Source organism: Zonotrichia leucophrys, chromosome 6 (genome assembly GCF_028769735.1).
Source record: "Zonotrichia leucophrys gambelii isolate GWCS_2022_RI chromosome 6, RI_Zleu_2.0, whole genome shotgun sequence".
NCBI classification, from domain to species: domain Eukaryota; kingdom Metazoa; phylum Chordata; class Aves; order Passeriformes; family Passerellidae; genus Zonotrichia; species Zonotrichia leucophrys.
Genome location: NC_088176.1, coordinates 21,970,206 through 21,993,594, shown reverse-complemented (window position 1 = coordinate 21,993,594; position 23,389 = coordinate 21,970,206). Strand labels below are relative to the sequence as shown.

At 35.6% G+C, this 23,389-nt stretch overlaps 1 protein-coding gene across 14 annotated transcripts in view; it reads right to left on the bottom strand.

Moving 5' to 3' along the window:
* The window catches only part of LRMDA (leucine rich melanocyte differentiation associated), a 606,751-nt gene that overhangs the window by 237,142 nt on the left and 346,220 nt on the right, over window positions 1-23,389 (bottom strand). For 12 of the 14 annotated variants that reach the window (XM_064716266.1, XM_064716267.1, XM_064716264.1 and 9 more), the window contains 2 exons: window positions 16,931-17,065; window positions 7,998-8,124 (listed from right to left, as the gene is read on the bottom strand). In XM_064716266.1, the coding sequence (XP_064572336.1) occupies window positions 7,998-8,124; window positions 16,931-17,065 (262 nt within the window). Of the gene's footprint in view, window positions 1-5,533; window positions 6,303-7,997; window positions 8,125-16,930; window positions 17,066-23,389 lie in introns of those variants that run through there. The other 2 variants (XM_064716274.1, XM_064716275.1) reach the window with 2 other exon arrangements.

Genomic DNA, 23,389 nt, shown 5'->3' with positions numbered 1-23,389 from the left:
TGTAATCTTTTTTCTTACACTGCTTTTGAAGACCTTTTCTTTTTTTTTTTAAGCTCTTGCTTCAAGCTCATAAGTTAGAATCACAAAAGCAACAGTAATTTAATCATTAAGCAAATATCCCACAGGTTCCTTTACAAGAAAGAATGCCTAAGGTTTTCAAACCCCACCAAGGCTGAAAGAGAAATGAATCATCTTTGGGACAATGCACATGCCTTTACTACATTCCTTGATGTAAAGACATTTAATACATTACAACTGAAGCATAACTTATATACATATTTGAAAATTAAATGCATATCACTTAAGGACAGATTCCCTGTCTGCTAAAGTCTCAAGAAAACCCACCTCTAAAACTGACCATCCACAGAACAGGATTCAAAGGGATGTCATTTTTGAAGTGTGATTGATGTTTTCCTTATTTATTTTTAGACACGTTTCTAATTACAGAGTTAATTACTATTTTTATGTTTTCCTATCAACATTTTTCTAGGATGAATATGATAAATCAGGGCAACAGTTTACTGCAAAAGTTTTATAATCTCACTAACTTCTTCAAAGAGAAGTCCTCAGTCACAAATATTTTTTAGTTTTTTATCCCCACAATGAACCCCTGATTTTCCCCTGAAACACAGATCCATGACCTAAGTCACCAAATCTTAAAGATTTTATGCCAAGTCCATTGTCTGCAAGATGGGTAAAATTTAAATATCTTAGCACCAGCTTCAGTTAAAATTCAGGAACCAGAACCAGAATCTGTACCTTCAATATGACTTTAAGGGAGCAGATGAAACTGTGCTGCATCCTTTTTCTTTGACAAAGGGAGCAGTTTTAGAAACTCATCAGCAAAAAAGTTCAGGATTTCTTACAAAATAGCCCTTTGGCCTATACATTTCTGGTAAGGGTGGAGACAAGGGAAGAAATATTAGCCCTTCTCTGAAAACAAATTATTAATATTTTTTCCTGAAATAACTCATAAACCAGCTTTAAATTGGTCATGTTCTTAGTCATTAATGAAGAGAGAATGACTGATATGCTTGAGCTTTTAGGAGATGACCTCATCACAGCCCTATCTGACTCTTGGACCACACTCTGGCTGATGTTAGTGAAGGGAAGGATTATTTTTTGTAATGCTCTGGGTGTTCTTGACCTGCCAATATTTCAAGCACACAATCTCTCTTTTAGCACAACAGGAAAGGCAGGATTCAGCTGCTTAAATTCAAGTTTCTAAAGCTGTTTTAGCCACTCTACAGTTTCCATGCCTGGTCTCCCATGGTGGCTTCAAAAAAACTTACACCTCCTATGTAGGATACTTATCTATCATCCCTATTAGGGGTCTGCTGTATACTTTAGAGTACCAAAAATGGAACTAGACTACTATTTTGGGGCATTTGCATTGTTTCCAAAGTGATTAGAAATATTAGTGCATTCATTTTACCTTTCCTTTAGTTCCTGTCCTCTCTGACTCCATCTGACTACAGCAACACTAAAAAGCCAAACCCTAGCATTCATTTCACAATAACATGTTACATGATATATGTATTTGCATCACATTTTATGCGATGAAGTCATGGTTCTTTAGTCATTCCTTGCTGCAAGACACACTCCTGAGAAGATCACAGCAACAAATCATCTTTGTCTTCACTGGCAGTGGCCCTTGCGACCACGTTTATCTCTGACAGCTGGGGAACTTTTCATGGGTCAGTGAATCAGCCAAGCCAGGCCTTATCTTAACCCAGCACACAAACACACTGCCAAGCCTGCTGTGGAAACGGTGGGACACCCAGCCACAGCCAAAACGAGCAATAAATATAAAATCAGCCATGACAGTTATTTACAACTTGTAAACAAACATGTGCAAAATTCCAGGTAGATCCTATGGTAGTGATAGTTTGCCACTGTTTTTTTTCCTCCAGAAACATTGCAGTGACAGTTCCCAGACAGGAGAATTATAACTGGACCTTTGTTTCATGGTTAAAAATTGACATAAATTCTAACCATGATACTTAAGACTACCACTATTTCAATGGGAATAACTCGCCAAAATGACTGAGCACATGTGGCATACTGTGTCTTAAGGTCCAGGAAAAAAAAAAAAGAAGCACTTATAGGAACATAAGAATAGACAACAGCTGACCAAGAGTTTTGCCAATGCCATATTAAATGCATTTTTCTTTTCTAACAAAATTCAACATATGCACAACTCCTGTGCTTAACAGTGGTGTCATCTGATTATGAGATCTATTGTATTAGAAAAGAGGAATTACAAGAAGCTCTGCTCCAGCAGTGTTTCTATTTTCAAAAGAAAAAAATCCTTCGAAAATATATAAAACTCTAGCCATATTGATCCACTAAGAATCTGAGACAATCATGATCCTACTGTCAGATATCACGGTGTTACATTCTACTGAATGGCATTTTATTGAATAGATTGAATAGATAACACAAAAGCCAGCATCTAATTATTGAAGCTTCCATATATCTGAACCCACAAATGAAAATTAAAAAAAAAAAAAACAAAACAAACAAACAAACAGAAAAAAAACAACAAAAAAAAACCCAAACCAAAACCAAACCCAGAGGTAATAAACAAGTTGTCACAATAATTTCTTCAATTCAGTGGAGGCATTAATTACATACAGTGCCTTTTGCCATTCATCAGAGAATTTTCAAGTGCTTTACATATTTTAAGTCTTACAAAGGGATCATTTGCTCACTATTACTGAAAGATACACACATTTCAGGTGCAAAGTAGCAGCTGGTTAACTGGCACACTGCAACATTACAGAAGAGGTGAGGGCAGAAGGTGGAGAAGGATGCCTTAGCACATGGAGACTGTAGAGAAATCCACAGAGGCACAATGCAATCACCTGACCTGGGCTGAGGCCAGAGCTCCAGCAATAACACCCCTTCATATCTGAAAAATGCATTTGGGAACATTAATGGCTGAAATGACTTCATGACAATCATATACTTCTTTTTAAGGGAAGAATTTTAGGAAAGAGGCATCACCTTCTTCCTTCTCTATTTTTAATGCAGTGAAATGTAATCCACATAATCCCTGTCCAAAGAACATATGAGGATGCTTTATAAGAAATATCAATGAAAGAACCAACACTGAAGAAGAGTCTTTCTCCCTATCCTAATACACATATGACCCACACGTGTCTATTCTTCCCTCTTGACAGCTGGAATTACAGCAGGTTATGAACCAAACATGTTATGGAATTCTGCTTAAAATAGCTAAACTTTCCAAGAGTAAAATGGATGAATGCATGACTGCTACAATGTCCTTAAAGTAAATATCATTTACTGCATCACAGTCTAGATTGGACTCTTAAGTTCATGTCCTTGTCTTGGTGTGTGAAATGATGACATCTGACAATAAAGGACCCTGCTATGTGGAAGCTCTCTCAAAGAGGTATCTTATGAGCTAGCAGTTCACTGACACAATGATTCTTTACACTTTAGAAGCTCTTTACTGTTTACATGTTCTTCAAATGCTCTAAATACATACATCAAGATCTCTACACAGTGGCAATGGTAAAAAGGAAAAGATTGTGAGCAATGCAGCTGTTCTCCAAAGTTTTATCTGTCTCCTTTTATTTACTTTTTAAAACCAGCCTCATCTTCCTATCTGGGGGAGGAGTGTAAAAAGGTCCATGAGATATACTGCCAAAAATTTATTGCCTATATTCATGGAAGCAGGTAGAACACATCTATTCAAGAAAAGTATGATTCTTGTTAAATAGTTTGGGACAAAAATTACTAAAATCATTCCTTATGCCTCATCTGACTTTAATAGAAGCATATATCAGCACTGCTCACTTAGATAAAGAGCTTTTCCTGTGAGCCTAAACACAAGAATACTGCCAATGATGTGAAAGCAACACGCAGATTTTATCTCACCTTATTTCTTTAATGGTACTGCCTAAATATTTACTCTTCCTATCATAATAAATAAGCTCCTTCTACCCTTCAAGTAACACTGTGGACATGAATCACAGACATTTACTATATGGAATGCAGATACTTGACTTGACTTTCTGCTTCAGTGTCTCCATCTTAGTTCCTTAGAGAACAAATGCTATGTCAGGTTTCATAATTATAACTTGAGATGAAAACAATGCATCTGAGAGTGAAAAAATATTGAAAAATTCAAACCACCCATACCATGCCTTATATTTGTTGTACAGAGTTTCCTTACAGCCAGTGGACAAGATGCTTTTGTAAAGCTGCAAGGAAGCAGAATAACTCCATTTAATACTACGGTTGTTACTTGGAAGTATAACTAAGGATACCTTCCAAGGATTTGGCCCAATAAACTACAAAACTGTAACTGGTGAACAAATACCATCTGCTTTTTTTCACCACCAAATCTAAAACAGATGAAAATGTTAACCTTAAAAACGCAGTAAGGGAAAGGGGTTGACAAATATTGGGAAATATGTGTATTTGCTAAAAGCAAGCAGACTGACCCGGTATTAAATAATTAAGTTTATATTTAAAGAGAATTATGACAGTGTGTATCTATTCATAGCAACACACTTAAATGGATATATCCACATTTTATCATGTAGATTAAATGATCATGAATACAGACATTTAAAACATGAATTTACGTACTTTAATACACCGTAATTTCATTTTATTTATATCATATGCAGTGTAAAAATGTGTAGTCTTAACATATTTTCTCAAATCACATTTGCTTTGCATCCCTAAGTTTGAAAAATGAAACAGTTGGAAGCACAATTCATATACCTATAAACCAAAGAGGGGTACAGTTTTAAATAATTATGTCAAGAGATGACAACTCTACTCTTTGTAGAAGCACAGATGAATAATTACAAAGCCGGGACACAATTAAGCAATTTTGACTGTCGTATTCTTGAGCTGTCTTTCTGATGTGAAATGCTGTCATGCCCAGAAACACACTTCACACTGGACAGGCATCTTCCACTTTGAGCTACACTTATGCCAGTGAAATGAGGTCATGCTCTGGTCATTAAACAAGGCTTCCTCATCTGGCTCAATGCCTCTTACCCAGCCAGACTTCCCCAGTCTTTATTAAAAGCAGGCATGATACAATGTTCAATATTTTGACAAAAGAAAACATAAACATAACAGAATAATGAAGTTTAGCTCACCTACATAGTGAGAAGGAATACTGCATTGTAACATTAAACTGTTTTCTAATAAATGATTGTATCTTTCCTTAAGACAGTCATATCAAAAACAGATGCATTTCCAACAAAAGATGAAATGAAGCAAAGCACAAGAAAGTGTAGTGTTCTGTTAAATAAAATAGGGAATAATGAAAGTTAAAAAAATATACAAAATAAAATATTTATGACTTAGTGATGACTGGTGATTGCTAGATACTTTCGCATTTGAGTAAACACAAGCTAGTCAGATGGAAATTTCTTGCTTTCATTCTCATTTTGTGTATTTTTTTCTTGGTGGGGTATTTTGCTCTCCCAAGTATTTCATGTCAAGACTAAAATGAAAACAACTCCCCACATCACAGCCCCTTTAGATCATCAGTCTGCCTTTTATGCTGAATAAGCCACACCATCTCCTGCTTATCATAATGGAGGGAAAAAAGCCACATAAGTTAGGAATTTTTGTTGGTTTGTTGTTTTTAGGGTTTTTTTCCTGAAAAAGCAGGTCTGAAAGGCGCACTGTTGTTACTAAACCTGGCAGAAGATTTAAATGTGGCATCTACCAACATAAATACTAATCACTGCATCTCCTTTCCTGGTAAACACAGGCTGACACAGTGCCTGCTGCCTTAGGTGAAAGGAAAAGAAAACCCCATTATTGGGAAGTCATTATCATCAAGGTTTTATATATCACTAGGTCAATTTATTAAGTTTTTCTGATGACCAATACTGGATACGCTGCAGTTTGGATCAAGGTGTTATCTCTAACTAGTTTCAGAAAGCTTAAACTATATTACCAGTACCTGCCTGCTAAATCTGGCTGAAGCTGGTCAAAAATATTGACAGCTATGTGGGAGTGGAGCTGATGAACAGAGAACACAAGATCCAGAAAATAGGAAGGCTAGAGAATAAAAACCCATTATGTATGCAATGTATAACACATGACAGAACTCAAAAGTACAGTTATTGTGCACATCATCTGTGTGATTTATGGAGGAGTGCTGCTGGCTGTGGTCTTCAAGCAGAGCTGTCAATAGCTGTACACATACTTAGCTGCATTTCAAAGCATATATGCAGAGAAAATTCTATGAGTCTTCTCAGACAGAGTTTGCATGCATATGTACTGTAAGCATGAATATCCTGGGAAATAAGCACAAACTCTAAACAATTTGGAGCGCTTTACAATATCTGCATCAAATTTAATATTTATTTTAAATTAGCCACTTCTGTGATATGTATATAATAATGTATGATGAGGGTAATTTCATGGCACCTTAAGAAGCATTAATTCATGCCATAAAAATAATTTACAATGATTTTACCATCAGTAATTTGTACTGTACCATTTATAAAGAAGAAAAAAACTCTTTAGTATGACAATAACAACAGTAAATTGGAGCCTTCTGCAAATTTTCTGAAATAAATGTATGGTTTATCATAAGACTTAGTGGGTAAATAATTCAAAACTATACAAAAGGTTCAATTGTAGATATAAAAGGTAAAGATGTTATCCCTAAATTTGTTAAGTAATTTACCCTTAGCTATTGACTTAAAAAGAGGTTTAATCCAGAAAAGTAACTTCAAATTTGAGAGACACTTTTTTTCTCTTACACTATCAAGTTGGATGCAATTCACAGAGTAGACTCTTAAATGAAAGATCTGTTAGATAAATTTTTAAAAAACTTCACCAGATCCAAAATCTGATTAGACAAGAAGAATTGTAAAAGATGACATACATATGCTATACCTAACACAATTCAGCTGTTGCATTTGGCTAGATTCAAAGGTGGTTTGCTGTGAATAGGATCTCTACTACAGCTTAAAAATAACTTATTCCATTCACTACATATATGAAGCTGAAATGACTAAAGGCAGTGGTAAACAATATATCAAAGCAATGTTTGTATCAGAACTGTTAACATTTTAGTAGTTATAAATTAATCAGTCTGAATTAATTTGTAGTACACTGCAATTGTACTCACGATAATGCATTTATCCAGCAACACTGTTATGCTACCAAACGGTGCATTTCCATAACCACTACATTATTATTCAGCATTATTGGAAATCTGCAATAAATTATTGATGGTACACTTTAGAGAAAAAGCAGCAAATAGAAAGCAAGTAGACTGAACCCTTGAGCAGAGTTTCAAGAAAGATCTGCAATACTAAAGCACTCTGAGCACACCACAGATTGCTGTTCTCAAACACTGATCAACAATGGAAAAAGAAGGCAAAGTGGAGAATTCCCATCCTCATTCTGATTGCTTCAGCAGGATGCTCAGAGTTGTTGGGCATGAAGCTGTATGAAATGCTCAGATTACTGAAACTGCCTCACTGATGCTGTCAATGTTTATTAGCAGGACATCACATTAAGTAACATCATACAAAATTAGAATCAGCTAGTTCATAAAAGCCAGTAAACACTAGAGGTGTGAGTTCTGCAACAGAAGTTTAACATACAAAGCAGGGGACAATTTGTCAAAGAAAAATTGCATTCTTTCACAAAAGTATATCACACAGTTGTTACGTTGCCTTGGACAGTGTAAAAATATTCTTTTAAGCTCAGTGACACATACTTTGCTATGTGAAACAGAGGTTGAAACCAGAAATTTGATAACATGGCCACAGCCCTACAGAAAAGTACCTGTAAATTTCTACATTATAACACAGAAAAATTACTAAGGCTTTTGTCCCCCATTTGACCACATTTATCATTTGAAAGGTTTCACCTCTTTTTTTACCTTAGCAAAAGATGCAGCCAGGCTCCTGGAGTTATTTAAAAATAGTGTTAATGAATCATATTATTGTTTCCACTTTCATTTACACTCCTACCTTCGCATCCTTGGGCTTAACCACTTTCATGAAGGCACCTCTTATCAAGGCTTCCTCTCTCTCCCTCCTGGTTACTTTCCGAGTATCGAGAAATTTCAGGTTTGTCAATTTGTGCAGGACAAAATATCTGACAGACATCAAGATATACACAGTTAAAATCCAGTAACGCACAAAGACATACTCACAGACTCAACGACTAAAAAATGACAGCCAAAAATAACAACAGCCTTTGTCTCCTCTCTGTATTCACCTTTTTCATGCAATGTACTTTATGTGCAAAGTTATAACACTTACTTTATTCTCTCAAATGGAGCCAAAACCATTGAATACTGGTGGATCAAACACAATAATCACCACAGACGTGTCTGTTCTCTCTGTTATATTAGTGAGGTATAAAGCATACCAAGAAACTGAGTAACTTTGAAATTGTTTTGCATTGCCTGTTTGGGAAAAGGAACTTTGAGTGATACCAAAGATTCCAACCCACACTGTGGGAGAAAATCAATCTGAGATATGGGAAACTGCCAGCCAACTTCTCTGCAAAAACTCTTCCCATTTGCAAGCACTTCTTTGGTTTTTTTATTTTATTTTCCTAAAAACACAATGATCAGCATTTGGAAGGAGAATTTGAATTTGGTCCCACCAGAGAGACAAGGTGGCCTTACAGAATACAGATTCCAGCCCAGGATTAAGTGCAGAAGCACACATGGAGAGACTATTTGTGGGAAATATATTTTAAGAATTCCAAGTTCTTATTAGGATTCATCAGTACTATATTCTATTTATCATTTCTACTAGAAGGATAGCAGCTTTCTAGACTCAGAAAAAGACTACTGGCTTCTCCCTTGTGGAGGGAGAGAACACGGCAGAGCAAAACCAAAGCAAGGCACAACCATGGCAAATCCAAATATCTAATCACCTCAAGCACAAATCATTTGCATTTAGTCAACCAAATGTGAAGCAGACACTGCAAAGTGAGGGCAATATCAGACTTTTCCTGGCAGGGGGTAGAAAGGCGATGATAATGCTCCCCAGCTTAGCTGCTCTGCATAAACCCCAAGTCAGTCAGAGAACTGCACCTCATACTGATCCCCTCTGGCACTGGGAGGAAGAAATTAAAGAAATTGAAAACTCTGCATAACATTTTGGAAAAAAAACAAAACAACACAAAAAACCCCAATGTTTCAAAAGTGAAAGTTTATCTTATGATACTGTTGTCAAAACCAGATAAACGTGTGAAAATTACTTCTAAAACCAAGCAAAATTTAATGGTGCAAATAAAGCTTTCCATCAAGTACACCATTCCTCTGAAGCAACACCTTCATAAATTGTTAACAATTTAACTGACAGTACTCAGTTCTGAAATGCTCAGACAATTTAGATGTGAATCTTCAATCTATGGCTCTCAATTATACCAGGAGAAGAAAAAGAGTCACTTCACAAAACAGAACACCTCCTAAGACCATTTTCTTAAACAACAGCTACAGGCCTGTGAGACAGACACATTCTCAGACTCATTCCAGCTTTCCTGGCTGCCCTTCCAGTCCTCCCTGGCATTTTGCTGGCCCTTATCTTTCACTGGAGGAGAAGCTATCCATCTTGCATTACTGGCAGAAAAGCTCTGATGACAACAGATTCTTTCAAATGAAGACATGTACAGAAGGAAACAATATGTCAAGAGTGAAGAAGAGTGAAGCTAAAAATGAGTAAAGACACCCACTAAGTGTAGGGTGAGAAAAGATGAATATTCAGGTGAAGAAAACATAGGTATTAGAAAATCAGCAAATGTTTAATGATGGAATGAAATATGCCATTGAAAAGCAGGCTGCAACAAAAATGACAACAGAATAAGACAGCACTGTCATCTATGCTGACTTTGGATCACAGCCCTAATGTCAGTCTCTCAATCATTTCAAAAGAGCTTAAAATTATAATAGCATTCCTTGATACAAATGTATTTTTGTATTTTTAAGCCATCCTGACTGCATTTCAAAAAACAGAATTAGCACTAGTACTTGTCAATTCCAGAAACAAAACCAAAAAACCCTACCCACACAAATGAAACAGCAAACTACTCCACAAGTCACAGCTTGGGGTTGGTTCTTATTTTCAAACTTGCACTCCTTAAGCAGAGCAAATATTACAAAGCAGGTGCCATAAATATTATCCCACTGGTAGAAGGAGGGTATAGGTGAAATTAATTATTTTAAAAGGTGATTAAAAATGGAATCTCATTTATTAATATTCCTTTTACAAAATGTGGGATAAAAGGTAACTATGCTATTTGAAAATAATGCAATGCATTCATATTAAATGGCTGAGGAAAAATAGCAAGCTTCCTAGATTTATTTTAGCTAGAAATATGAAGATGCAGCTTCAATCTAAATGTAACACAAGTTTGCCATAAAAAATACAGGAAAGGATTACCAAAGCCTGGGAATGAACACTCTACAATATCAATTCAACCCTTGTAAATTTAATCCAGGGTTATTTGTTGCACAAAATCTCTTTACTGTGATGTATGACTTAGTTACTAAGGTTATCACAGCAGTATCCTAAAGTTGCATAGTACATAAAACATTTCGGTTAACAATGCAGGGAGGTTAACTCCCACAGATAACCTACTATCAGAGGGTTAGAGCAGATGACATGCCTCTGTCAGCTCTCAGGAGCTATTGATGGTTCAATCAGTTTGTTTTGAAGGTAAAGTACAACAAAAGGGCACTAAACTTATTCAAACTGTCAACAGGGGCTATGGAATGTTGCTTGCAGGTAAGTAATTTTGGGTGTTTTAAGACTATTATCAAACACCAATGGCTGCAGAAAAAGACAGCTACTAATAACACAGAACACAGCCATCATAAAATACTTTATGGCAGGCACTGGGACCCATAAATTGCATGACACATTACACCTGTTTCAGACTTGTAAAATCACTAGTTAAAAGCATACTGGTTAATGAAGAAAGATCCATCTACTCAATTCCACATTTAGTTTACAAAGGTTTATTTAGATTGGAAGTTGGGGGGCAGGGTCTTCCTATTCCCCCTCCCCCTTTCTTTTTCTTAATAATTTTAAAACTTAGCCCTGCTCCATGTGTTTTGAAGCAGCTGTTACTGGGTTTTCACACCTTTGTTGGGATGTGAAAAAAAGGTTATTATCTTCAGTGATGAGGATAAAGGTGAGATTCAAAGAGAAAAAAGTAAAAATTAGACATACCAGGAAGGTACTTAAAGATCCACTTATCATTGCCTGTAAACTGATCATCTAATTCCTAATGGATTAAAGAAATTATTTATTTAAGTGAAGTTGCACCTTCTTTTGTTCAGAATCATCTCCCCCATCTTGCCTTTTGGCATGGGTGCCATCAGTCTCATGAAAAGCTCATAACAGCTGTTCATCATACGAACAGGACCACTCAGGTATGGAAAACCATTACAGAATATAAAATTTAATGTTATTTACATCTTAGTTTAGTAAAAATTACAATAAAGATTAAAAATTCATTTACCAATTTTCTATGGGCTGCATGCAATAAATATAATTTTAAGACTTTTCATACAGACTTGCCAGGATATTGGAAAAAAGGCATGTTTGCAAACCCTTCTGCTGAATCTTTAGTCAAAGACTATTGTAAGAACTAGATTCTGTATAATATTCCAGTTTGTACTGTAATTAACAAAAACTGGAACATAAAACTGTACTATATGCATCAATATTTAATTTAAAAAAAAAAAAAAAACTGCTGTGAAAAATTGAGAAATATCTGCCCACAAGAATGCAGAAGTATCCAACTCTACCTGTATCATACCGGCTCTGTTTCAGAAAGTGTTTACTTTCATTTTTCTGTTTTCTGTGCTATTATATTTCCTTAACAATCACAAAACATAAATAATATGCCTACTTCAAACTTTGAAGGACTGATTATGCTCTCAGTTACATTATTATAAACGAGAAAAAAATAAGTAATCTGAAGTCGACTAAGTTAGATCAGCATTTAAACAGGGAAAGACAAAAAAAAGAAATCAGAAGAATTGAAACATGCTTACGACAGTGAACTACTGTCATAAATACTATGTTCTGTGATTGTTTCTTCTGCACTCCCAAAAAATTTACCTTTCTACCCCCAAAACAGCATATAGCTGGCTACAGAATTTCCTCTCTAACAAAAGCATTTGTTAAATACACAGATAAGGAAGACAGGTCATAAACTTAAACCAGCATCTTCCAGAAGAGAGGGCAGGATGTTGGCATGAGGTTTGTTAGAGGATACATGAGACCCTGAGCAGCCTTGGCACTGTTTGGTGATGACCGTGTAATTCTGAGGGGCTTGCAAGTCATGCAGAAATCCACACCACTTCCCAATAGTTTAACACACTCTGCTCTTCTCCAGTGTAGCAAACTCTGTGAATTAGAAAAATCTTTCTCTACATATGTAACAGTAATTATAGTTTTGCCTCAATTTACTGTGTTAGTACAGACAAATTGGGTATTATGGACTTCGATTTATTTGGCTGAACAAAAGCATGGTAATTGTCCTTGCTCATGAGCCCTTGCAGTGGCTATTCTCAGATGGAACTTGTGTGGCCATTTGATGTCTTTAAAGCACACTTTTCCTTCCAGGTACTGCTGGGATGACAAGGCTTCACTCAAACACTGAAGCAGCACAGGTTCGTACATTATACAGATGTAAGGGAATATCCTAATCATCTAATTAAGTTCATAAAGAACATACAAAGAATGACCACAGGCTTCAATCCCTCCTGCTTAAAGAGAGCCTCAACAGTAAGTTCACTGGTACTCATCATTATATATTAACATTATTTTCATTACAGAGTGAGGACTTCTAGTCTGCTACTACTTAATGAATATATATATTTATATTATCATCGTCCAAATACAAGACTATTTAAACTAGAAAAGCAAATCCTGTAGCAATTAAAAAAATAAATAAAACAAAACCACAATACAACAAAATGAAACTGCAAGAACACTGAAAATGCTAGAAGACCCATAATTTCTCACAATCAAAACTGTGGGATGGGAACAGCTGTTTTAGCTTGAAAAGTTAATCCATCCAAAACACATGCACTTCCTTTCTTGCTGTTATATCTTAAGAGGACTTCATAAGGTTATCGTCATTTGCTCCCCCAGCCAAAGATAGCATATCTAGTACATGTACTTTTAAGCTAATTTAAAATAAACGCCAGCATTTGTTTCCACTTGCCCTTGTTTCCATGTCAACAGCATTTAATGAATGCATCATTCCAGGAAATGTCAATAAGGAGCAGAGAAGAATGAAAAATCACTGAAAACTTCACACATGGCATGAATTCTTCACAATCATATCGCTTTAATGAAAATAGGTGAGGTCACCTGCAGAATTCACAAATGCTTTGTAATACATTGTGACCCAGATGATTTTTCACAGTTCACTAGCACCACGTTTGAAGCTTTCTCTGCAAACAATGCACCCACAGGACTGACCAACTGTGAGTACAACAGAAGCAACCTGCAATTACTGTGTTGACTTCTGCTGCTTTGATCTCTGGGTCATGACCTTTGTTTTCCTGCAATCTTCAAAGCAGAGATTGGAGACTAGGTTATTTTAGAGGACTCTGCTTTGCAATCTATTTTTCTGTGTTTCTTGCTTTCTATTGCAGCCAAAAGCTTTTAAATTTTCCTATCACCATTACATATTAGATATTCTGCTTTCCCTTGCCCTCACCACCAAAATATACCTTTGCAAAATATTAATCCAAATATAGAAAGCTTCAAAAATAAGACAAAGAGAACTTAAAGATTATTCTTAATAGTAAGAAACTAAAGCCATGAAAACAAGAATGGAAAAAAACCATGAGTCTTTAAAATGAACCAAACAGGTTTGCTTATAAAAATATCACAGAAGGGAACTTCCCATTTTCATATTTTTGTCCAAGCAAAAATTCCAATAACCCAGAGATTTTTTCATCAATTTTTTCTCCTACACATATAAGAAGGAATAGCAGGGATGGCATAAAAAACTTTTCTTCTTCCCTAAAAAAATCTGATTCAAAAGTTGCTATAGTTCTTAGACAAAAAATAACTACTTTGAGAAAAAAACGACAATAATATTTCAGCACAATATGTAGTTTTAATGTAAGACTATAAGAGAGATCTAGTAATAAAAGGATAGAAATGGTACACCAGTGGATCACCTGAAGAAATAGATCATCATTTCTTGACCAAAAGCATACTTTTGTGTATTTTTCAAGTATTTTGGATAAAATCTAATAATTTTTAAAGTAAATAATATTACTTTTAACCTCTGTTTTTATGATCATTGTGAATTACTGGACCTTGAATTTTTAAAAACATGATTTTCCACATTTTTTAACATTAAGATTTTGAGGGGTTAACAGATCTTTTCAGTTTGTTGGAATTAGAAGATTAAGTAAAGCTTTGATTTCTAGCACCTTTCTCTTTCTGGTTGAGGAATTAAATAGCCTGAACTCTAATTGAACTCAGTAGGAACAAAATTAAAGTTCAATGAAAAATGAAGCTCTGGTACCAATGGTCACTGCAAAACAACTACAAAAAAAAAGTTCCCATTCAGAACAAAACAAAGCTATTTGTAGTTATCGAGAAGCACAATGTTTTCATAATTCAAGTTTTTACATAATTCAACTTCACATGAATGTAATCTTTTGATGGTTTCTGATAAATTTCTAAAAAAATAATCTTAGGGAAAAAAAGCTATTTCAAACCATTAAAAAATGCTAAAACTAGAAGACAAAAGTTGTGTTCAAGATGCTTCAGAATGCGTATTAAAAACTCTGGATTAGCTACTCAGAGTGAAATCAGAAGAGTACTTGTAATCAGTTCCATCATGTAGGTGATATATATTCCCCTAAAGATAGGCAAATAGATCAATTGATTGATCCATGGTTTCGGGTTTTGAGTCTAATGCTGTCTAGCAAATACATTTCATATAATGCAACAAAAAATAATGGAAAGGGATCAGGAAACTTTCATTATAGCAGCAGAACCATAAATCATTCAACTAATTAGAAGCCCATTCTTCTTGCTTAAAAGTACTTCAATCAACCTAGTTTATATGGAAAAAAACATCCAGGGTTTTGAAAAATTGAGAGGAAATAACATGGAAGCAATGTTGCAGTTTCCAGCAAATATATAAATAGAATCCTTTCACACTTGGACACCGTGGTTTACCACGATGTGACCCGAAACTACTTTGACCTCTCTGAAATCAACATTTTTGCATTGAAATGAAACAAGGGACGTGCTTGTTTTGATGTATGGCTCTGTGACATATTATAAATATTACATCACATAACCACAGAGGATGTCAATCAATAAGGAATTTTTTCAGAGAGCACTAAATGAACCATGGATTCTTGCCTCTGAATGGCTCCTTTAACATACTACTTTTGCTTAAATGATTAATAGGAGACATATTGTCAGAAAACATACTTAAAGTGAAAAACAGTAAACTGTAGAAATATCATTCATTTTTTAAGCAATTTTCTAGAGCACATGTCACATAAATTTACATAGAGACAGCACTATTATAGTCTTGTAAGCTGGATAGTAGGCATACCTTCCACTTAAGTGTGAAAGCAATGGGAAAATATTTTATTAAACCTAGGCTGCTCTACTCCATGAAAACAAAAACGCTAAGCTGGATTCAAAAGTGGAATCATTAAAAGGTGAAAGTGTGACAATCTAGAAAGCCTCCTCAAAAATTTGAAACAAACTAAAAAGTATATGTGCACATCTGGGACAGTAGAGCTGCTGCTTAACCTTCACCATTTCTGAATGCAACAAATTCAAGACCATAAATTCCCCATAAAACTGCTTTTAGTCTCTGCAACTTTGTATTGTTTTATCTTAACTCCTAGAGCACAGACTGGATTACCTGAAGATAAGATCAGAGTTTATTATATAGCTCTGAATGCTGTGGATGATGCTAACAAAAAGCAAGCTCAGGCTCTGCAAGGCAGGGTGACCAGCACTGCCTGGCTGTGAATTGCCTCCAAATGCTCTTTGGAGCCAATGTGAAAAGTGCCAGCACACAAGGACTGAAATAAGGCCTCAGGTGGTAGCAAGGAAAAATACATCTAATGTCTCTTCATTCCTGCATAATCAATGTCTCACCTGTCTTAAGGTTGTAGCTCTGAAAATTACATCACTTAGCAGACATTCCATAAGTTATGGATCCATATTCATAACCATCATCAGTTATGAGTATTTCTGGGGTTTTTTTTATATAATCCTTACAACTTTTAGCAACATTTCAGTTGGACTTATAACATTTTATCAAGTCTCCATATTAAATTTCAGATGACCTTTTGTGTAATCTAGCTCACTGACATTACATTATAAAGCTAGTTTAAAGACAGTTTGGGGTTTTTTCATTAGAATGTAACTGCTCTGAGTGAAGCAGCACAATACAGGAGGAGTCATTTATTCTGTGTTAATAGTGGCTTGATAACTACAGCAGAAGCAAAGTAGCACCATATCAAACTTGAGCAGAAGACAAGGCAACTGGCTCAGTGGAGTGATTTTTTTCCTTTTTTTATTGCCTTTCACCCTTAGTGTATGCAAACCTTACCTTATCTTGGCCTTAAAGAAGGAAGTGCCTTGAGTAGGGGCATACGAATACTCACATTCAGGAAATCCTGTGCACACCTGCTCGACTCAGACATGTGCTGTACAGCACTGAAATGTCTCCTGAAACAGGGTTCCTGAGTATGATCTCACCGAAATGGGGGCCACTCAAATTCCCACGTGCTTCATGGCAGAACATTACAATGCTTTCAGAATAGAGTAGGTGCTTGTTTGAGACTCTGGGTTGACTGTAGTTTAGTATTTTTCCAGTAGTAAAACAAAAACTTTCGCGCCTTATCACATCTACAAATGAAAACACTAACCTGTATCTCTGGTAGTCATCTTCATCCTTTTCTTTGCAGACCAGTTCATTTGGGCAAGCAATGTTTCCAAGCAAACTGAGATATTGTAGTGAGGGCACAACTTCAGCCAAATGGTCCAAAAGGCTTTCTAATTCTGTTATGTGTCAAAGGTAGTGGGTTAAGGCTTCAATTACATTAATGAAAAAAGCATTTGGAGTTGCATCACTGCTGATTTAAACATACATTTCAATAACTGACAATCAAATTTAGTATGGCATTCAGGAAAATGTCACATTAATTGTTCCAAGGGCAAACAGGGATAAACTTCAGTCAGTTTTTTGGCATGGAATGAAAGAATTGGGCTGTTTTGTCATTCTTTTCTCCGCCTTTCTTTCCTAGGTGGTTCACTACAAAACATTAAAACTTTGACAAAATGATGGATGCTGTGTGGTAAAATGGCTAGCAATTGCTGGAGCCATGAAACTTTTCCAGCATGGAAACAAACAGTTAGTTTCACAGCACATTCATCACTAATATATTCAGTCCACTGGAAAATGAGTTTAAAAAAAAAAAAGAAAAAGAAAAAAGTCAAACCACAACAACCCAGGTTCACTCCCAGCATATAAACGCTTTGAGTGTCACAGCAACACATTTGTAACTGCTCAATTAGGACATGCCAATTAATGCTTTACTAAGCGCAACTTAAAGACTTCAGTGTTACAAATACTTTATATGTGAAGTTTTAAAGTCTTGTAAAGCATAAAATTTTTCATTAAAAGAGCCTCTCATTTTGATGCTCATGAGGCTTTTTAACTTAACTGTATTTCTGGGAACATAAACAAGAACGGTGCACCTTCATTATTGTAAACCTGAATAAAACAAACAAGCAAACAAAGGTTAAACTGTCTTTAACCACTGCAGTACTGGAAATCACATGTTAGGATTAAGCCTAACAACAATATTCAACCATTTGCACCTCAATTTGTTAATTGATGAAATAACTATTTTGTTGTTATGGCCTCATATGACAATCTCTAAGACTTGAAATATACATTCTAATTTACTTCAATTTATATACAAAGATATCACTGTGATTCTCAAAAAATATGCCATGCATTTGTGTGTGAAAGTTTTCCAATATTTAAAAATCAACTGACTTAAAGAGTAATAATTATGCAAAACCATTAAAGGATATTTCATTGCTCTGTTTTTATTCCTTCCTGCTGTTAGAGACAAACTATTGTTTTAAATCCTCAGTTCACTCTTGCTGCTATTATTTATACTTGATTTATGTGTTTCTGTTATCTTTGTTATTTTTAGCTGATGGAATTTACTTTATTTCTTCACCCCAATATCTTAAGGGCAACAGAAGCAATACAGAATGGAGAAAACAGCTTCATTGTTAAAAATGTGGTCCATGTTTTGTAAGCCTGAAATTTTAGCTTATTTCCAAACACACATGAAGATCATGCCAACAATTACTAACCCTAATATATAAACATCAATGTATCTACACTCATAGTCAGTGTTCTGTTCCATAAAATCTAAAGAATCATACTTAAATATTTTGTATGAGTGAGGAAAATGAAGGTTTGAAATAAGATCTACTAATTAATTGAAAAGATAGGAATTCTAACTTTCAATTTGGCTAAGCCACATTACAGAATGTTTTCTACTAGTAATTAATCTACCGAACCCCAAGAAAAAAATATCTTTTTGTAGCACCATATGATTTGTTAGCTAGGACGAATTACGAGTCCAAACTTGTTGCTCATTTTCATACCTGGACCTTAAGCTCACACATAAACTTTTTCATGGCTCTTTCAGGAAGTATGTGACTGTGATGGGAAACTCACAAACTGTTTTTCCACACATGTTCAAGTGTGGAAAAGGCCTTTTTTAAAGTTTCCGAAGGCTGTTAGAGAAGTGCTTGAACCTGGCACCCTCCCTCAGCCAGGAGCAACACTTAATTTCTCCCACCATTGCTTAAGTTGCAAAAAGGCTCCCTGAGAGAAATGGTTTATTATTACAAAAGACAGTTATTGCCATAACAGCAATCACACACGGGAGGTTAGCTATTGCAAGGCTTTGATTGTATCTGGTAATTTCCTATCAAAAGGAAAAAAAAAAACCATAAAAATAACACCCCAACAACAATAACAACATAAAAAACCAAGCCATTCAAAATGCTTGGTTCTTTTATGAAGTAAACATGCAGGACTTTTGCGTCTCAGTTCAGCAGAGGTATTTCTTGTGTAAAGCTGTTCTCCCCAGAAGTTTGCTGAATGTGGATGATGACATGTATTCTAACTCCCATCTGAACATGCAGCCTTCAAGGCAAATGCAAAATGCATTTAGAAATGTAATGAAAAGCAGTGTCAGCTTAGATATGCACAAAGTGTAAGACTGCACCTCAAAAGCCTATGGAAAGCAAAAGAGAGAGACACCATATTCACCAAGAATTTTAGGTAAATAACAGGAGGTGATAATCTGCATTTCAAAAATCTAAATCTCTCCAATTTGGAAGTTAGTGTCTGTATTATAATATCTCATATCTAAACCCTGAGCATTTATTTTCAGATGTAAAAACACCCCCTAAAAAGTATCTCATACAACAGAGTTAGCAGTTACATCATAAATAAAATAATTAATGTTTGTCTTCTTTAGGACTTAGATATCTTTTCTTATCCCTTATAAAAACAAAATGCAAGGTACAGATTGATTTTCCAACAAGTCCTATTCTCCTAACACCACAGTTGTTTTTTACAAAGCATGTACAAAAAAACCCCAAAAAACTATATCCTGTTAAAATTCTCATGATTAAATATTTCTCAGAGATAACTCATAAGTCATGGTGCACTTCTAGTGTAGTGTTCAGTTAATTAGCATGTCAAATACTTATTTAAATCACAATACGGCAACTATATGATGCCACCAAAAGCATTATGTCTTTCTAAAACAATGCTAGGAAAATATGGAGAGAGAAAATCAAAGCAAATCTGAAATTTTATTGCCAGCTCCATTTTTATGGTTTATTGTTGCAGTCCAAGCAGTGCCATATTGGTGCAATCAGAGCCAAAGAGTTGCAAAACCCTGCTGTGCCACTTCTAAGACCAATGTCAGCTCCATTCTCTCCAAAAAACAAAACCCACAATTAAATCTATGGACAGTGCTAGTGAAAATGTATTTATTTATTTAGAGCTCTTTAAAAGCAGCTCTGGACTGATCTGTCTAAAGTCAGTGTCACTGATCACCAGGCGAATTTGTAACAGCAATGCCAACACTTACACTATAGTCTACTGTTTGAAAAATGATTTAAAGTACTGCTGTTGTGATAATTTAAAATCCTTAGTGTAGTAATCCATCTCCTAATTCAAGTGCCATCATTACCAGTCTATTAATGCCTCTCTTTCTCACAGACATCAAACAAAAATTAAAATTTTAAAATCATCAGCTCTACAGCTCAAAAGCTGTAATATTCTCAGGAATTATACAACAATGGCTCTCTCCAAAAATGTAACTTGGTCTTCAGGAACACTTAACAGAAATACACTGGACATACTGTAAAATTTCATCCAAAAGACTGTACTAGTTTTAAATTAGGGAAGCATTTAAAAGAACTGGGCATCTCTCACAGATGAACTTTTAAAGCCTCTTCAGACTGTTACAATGTGCATACCACACATGCATACTTAGACTGTTCACAAGCAGACATATACACCAAAAATATCTTACAAATAGGCATGTTCTGACTTGCCTGATTTCACCCTCTCATACTCAATACCACTGTTTTTGAGGTTCTCTCAAAGGCAGAAAGAACAAGCAAAAGCCCAAAGCAAATGATGTGTCTTCTGTCTCTGGCTAAGAATTAACTGCCTGTGCAAGCTTGCAGCATTTTCATTTGTTTATTTTGCAGAAAATCTTGTAGCCTGGACTGAAATTCTAGTGGCTAGCCAGGACTATGTTCCCTTTCAAACCATTCAAAGATTAGTTCCCGGAGAATATTACATTTGCACAAGGACAAAGTTGTGAACTCTGAGTGGATAGTGCCGCTTGACTTAGTTTTAGGAGAACCTCACAAGCAGGGACAGTCATTTTGATGCTAAACTGTGTCTTTTGACAGCAAGCATAGGAAAAGACTATTCTGCTAAACTTCTAAGAGGTTGAATGGATTCACACAGAACCTACTGCATGACATCTTACGAGTTCCTCTATTCCGGACTTCTGTGTTTTTCTATATTCTTTAGCTGTGTCTTTTCTGCAAATTTCCAGGGCAGAGACACTGCACGAACCCTCTATGGAGAGTAATATAAAGATCAGATGCTTTAGGTACTGAGCACTAATGCTGGCTATCCCCAAACACCAGAGCATTTCTTCCTTCCTTACCAGTATTATTGGTATAACCATATTCACACTTGTTCTCGGGAAAAACTGCAGGTCAAACCCATGCAGAAACATAATCTATGCTAAGTTTCTAAATTAATTTATTCTGTCTAAAAAAACTTCTACATTTCCTATGTCACCATACAATTACTTTTTACATATACTTTGACATATGCAAGAGAATCTAGAATTCCTTTCTGTTGACTCTTTTGTCTACTAGCAATTCTTTTTACTAGTCACACACTCAAATACAGAAAAGTAACCACTCTTGTTCTCTCTCGCAGTGCTTTCCAGGTTGCTCCACTATTATCTTTCAAAGAGTCATTCCACTTCCCCAAAAGAGTTGCAGGAGAACTTTCCATGTTAATGAACTTCATTGACTACAGCTTTTGAAAGTTCTTGGAAGCAAGGAGGTACAGTAAAGAGCAATCAGCATACATTCAAAATATTTCTGAAATATGTACATGAGAATATCAGGAATATCATGCAGAATTCCAGATCATCACATAGAAAGTCCCCAAACTGTCATTCAAAAGTTTTCTGCCAACTAATCATCTGTCATGCAGTTGCTGCAATCAACCTAACATTAAAACAGCTGAATGACACTTCTACCAGAGTCATAAATGAGCAAGACACCTCTACTTATTCCCAGCTGAAACATTTGCTTCAATTAAATTTATCACAAACATGATGTAGCAATCACAAGCTGTTCCACACACAAATAGCCTTGAATCAGAAGTTACCAATTCTGCTCTGAATGCAGTATGAAAAGATCTTTGCCACCTGAACGCTTTTCCATTAGAATGTGCTAGGTCTTCAAGGTTGGATAACCACAGAAATAGCTTGCAATATGCAAGTATACATCTCCCTCTTCTCTGTGTGCAATAGGATGTCACACACAGTCATTTGTATGCCACATTCTGGCTTGAACCCTATCTGGTAGGGAGATAGGACCTCAAGATAAGGCCTTGCTCACTGACTTTGAAACCACTTTGCTCAAGAAGAAAAAGGTGCAGAGAGGATGGTAATTAACTAAGTCCATATATCTCATGGAGAGCTTCCTGCATACTGAATATATGGGAAAAAAATCCCATTCTGCCCACTGGAGCAGCATTAGTTTTCTTTATGTAGCTGGAGTTGCCAGTGCTCTTAAACGCATTTTAGAATCCCCGTGGTTCCAAGGCTGCAGATTTGAGGACTACATTTCAATGTTATTAAGTAACAAAGCATCACAAAGACAAAAATGAAGTAGCAGATCACAATTTTTAAAAAAGTTCTGATATCTGCAGCTCCACTCCTGCAAGCTCAGCTGTAGAACAGCATAAGGAATCAGCTGGACTGTTGCCTACTTCTCGCTTCCATAGATGTATGGAAGGTGCATAGAAGGCTACTTCTCTCCTCCATGATGGCCTTCACATGACTTAATTTTTACTTCAGAAAAATAATCTAGAAGAATCTTCTTTTCTAGAAGAAAGATTCTTGGCTCATTAGCTACACAAGTTCTCTAAAAAGCCACACAGATTTCACTAAATCCACAGTTGTAGTGTGGAGAACTCAGAAGCCTATGCAGGAAGAGTTCTGCACCACTTCACTTGTCTGTTTAGAGGGACTGGGGAACCATGCATTATAGGAGAGATTTTGTATCTTTAAAGTATTCACTCAATATAAACATCAAGTCTTCAGCAGTTAATATAAGGAGGTTCTGGTCAGACTGGGACTTCTGTGTCTTCAGGCACTTGAGGACAATTTAGGAACAAGAACAGAGGCAAAATAAATTACAATCTATAGTTTTGGTGATAAGCAAATCTGTAAATATTAGAGATTATTAAGAGACCTGTGTGAAGACAAATTATTCCAGAAGTACTTACTGGTATGTCGTTCAGTTGAGGTACTTAATACATGCTGTCTTCAAAGACTCAAGAACATATAATACCTAAGTCTGAATCAGCTCCTCTTGCCATAAGAAATGTACATACTATTATGGACATTCTGCCTGGTTCTAGATTTTCCATGGTATGAAATATTTTGTTTTTTCCCTAAACCTTTCAAAACCTAGAAATATAGTCAATTATAAAACCACAGAATATTTTAGTTTTA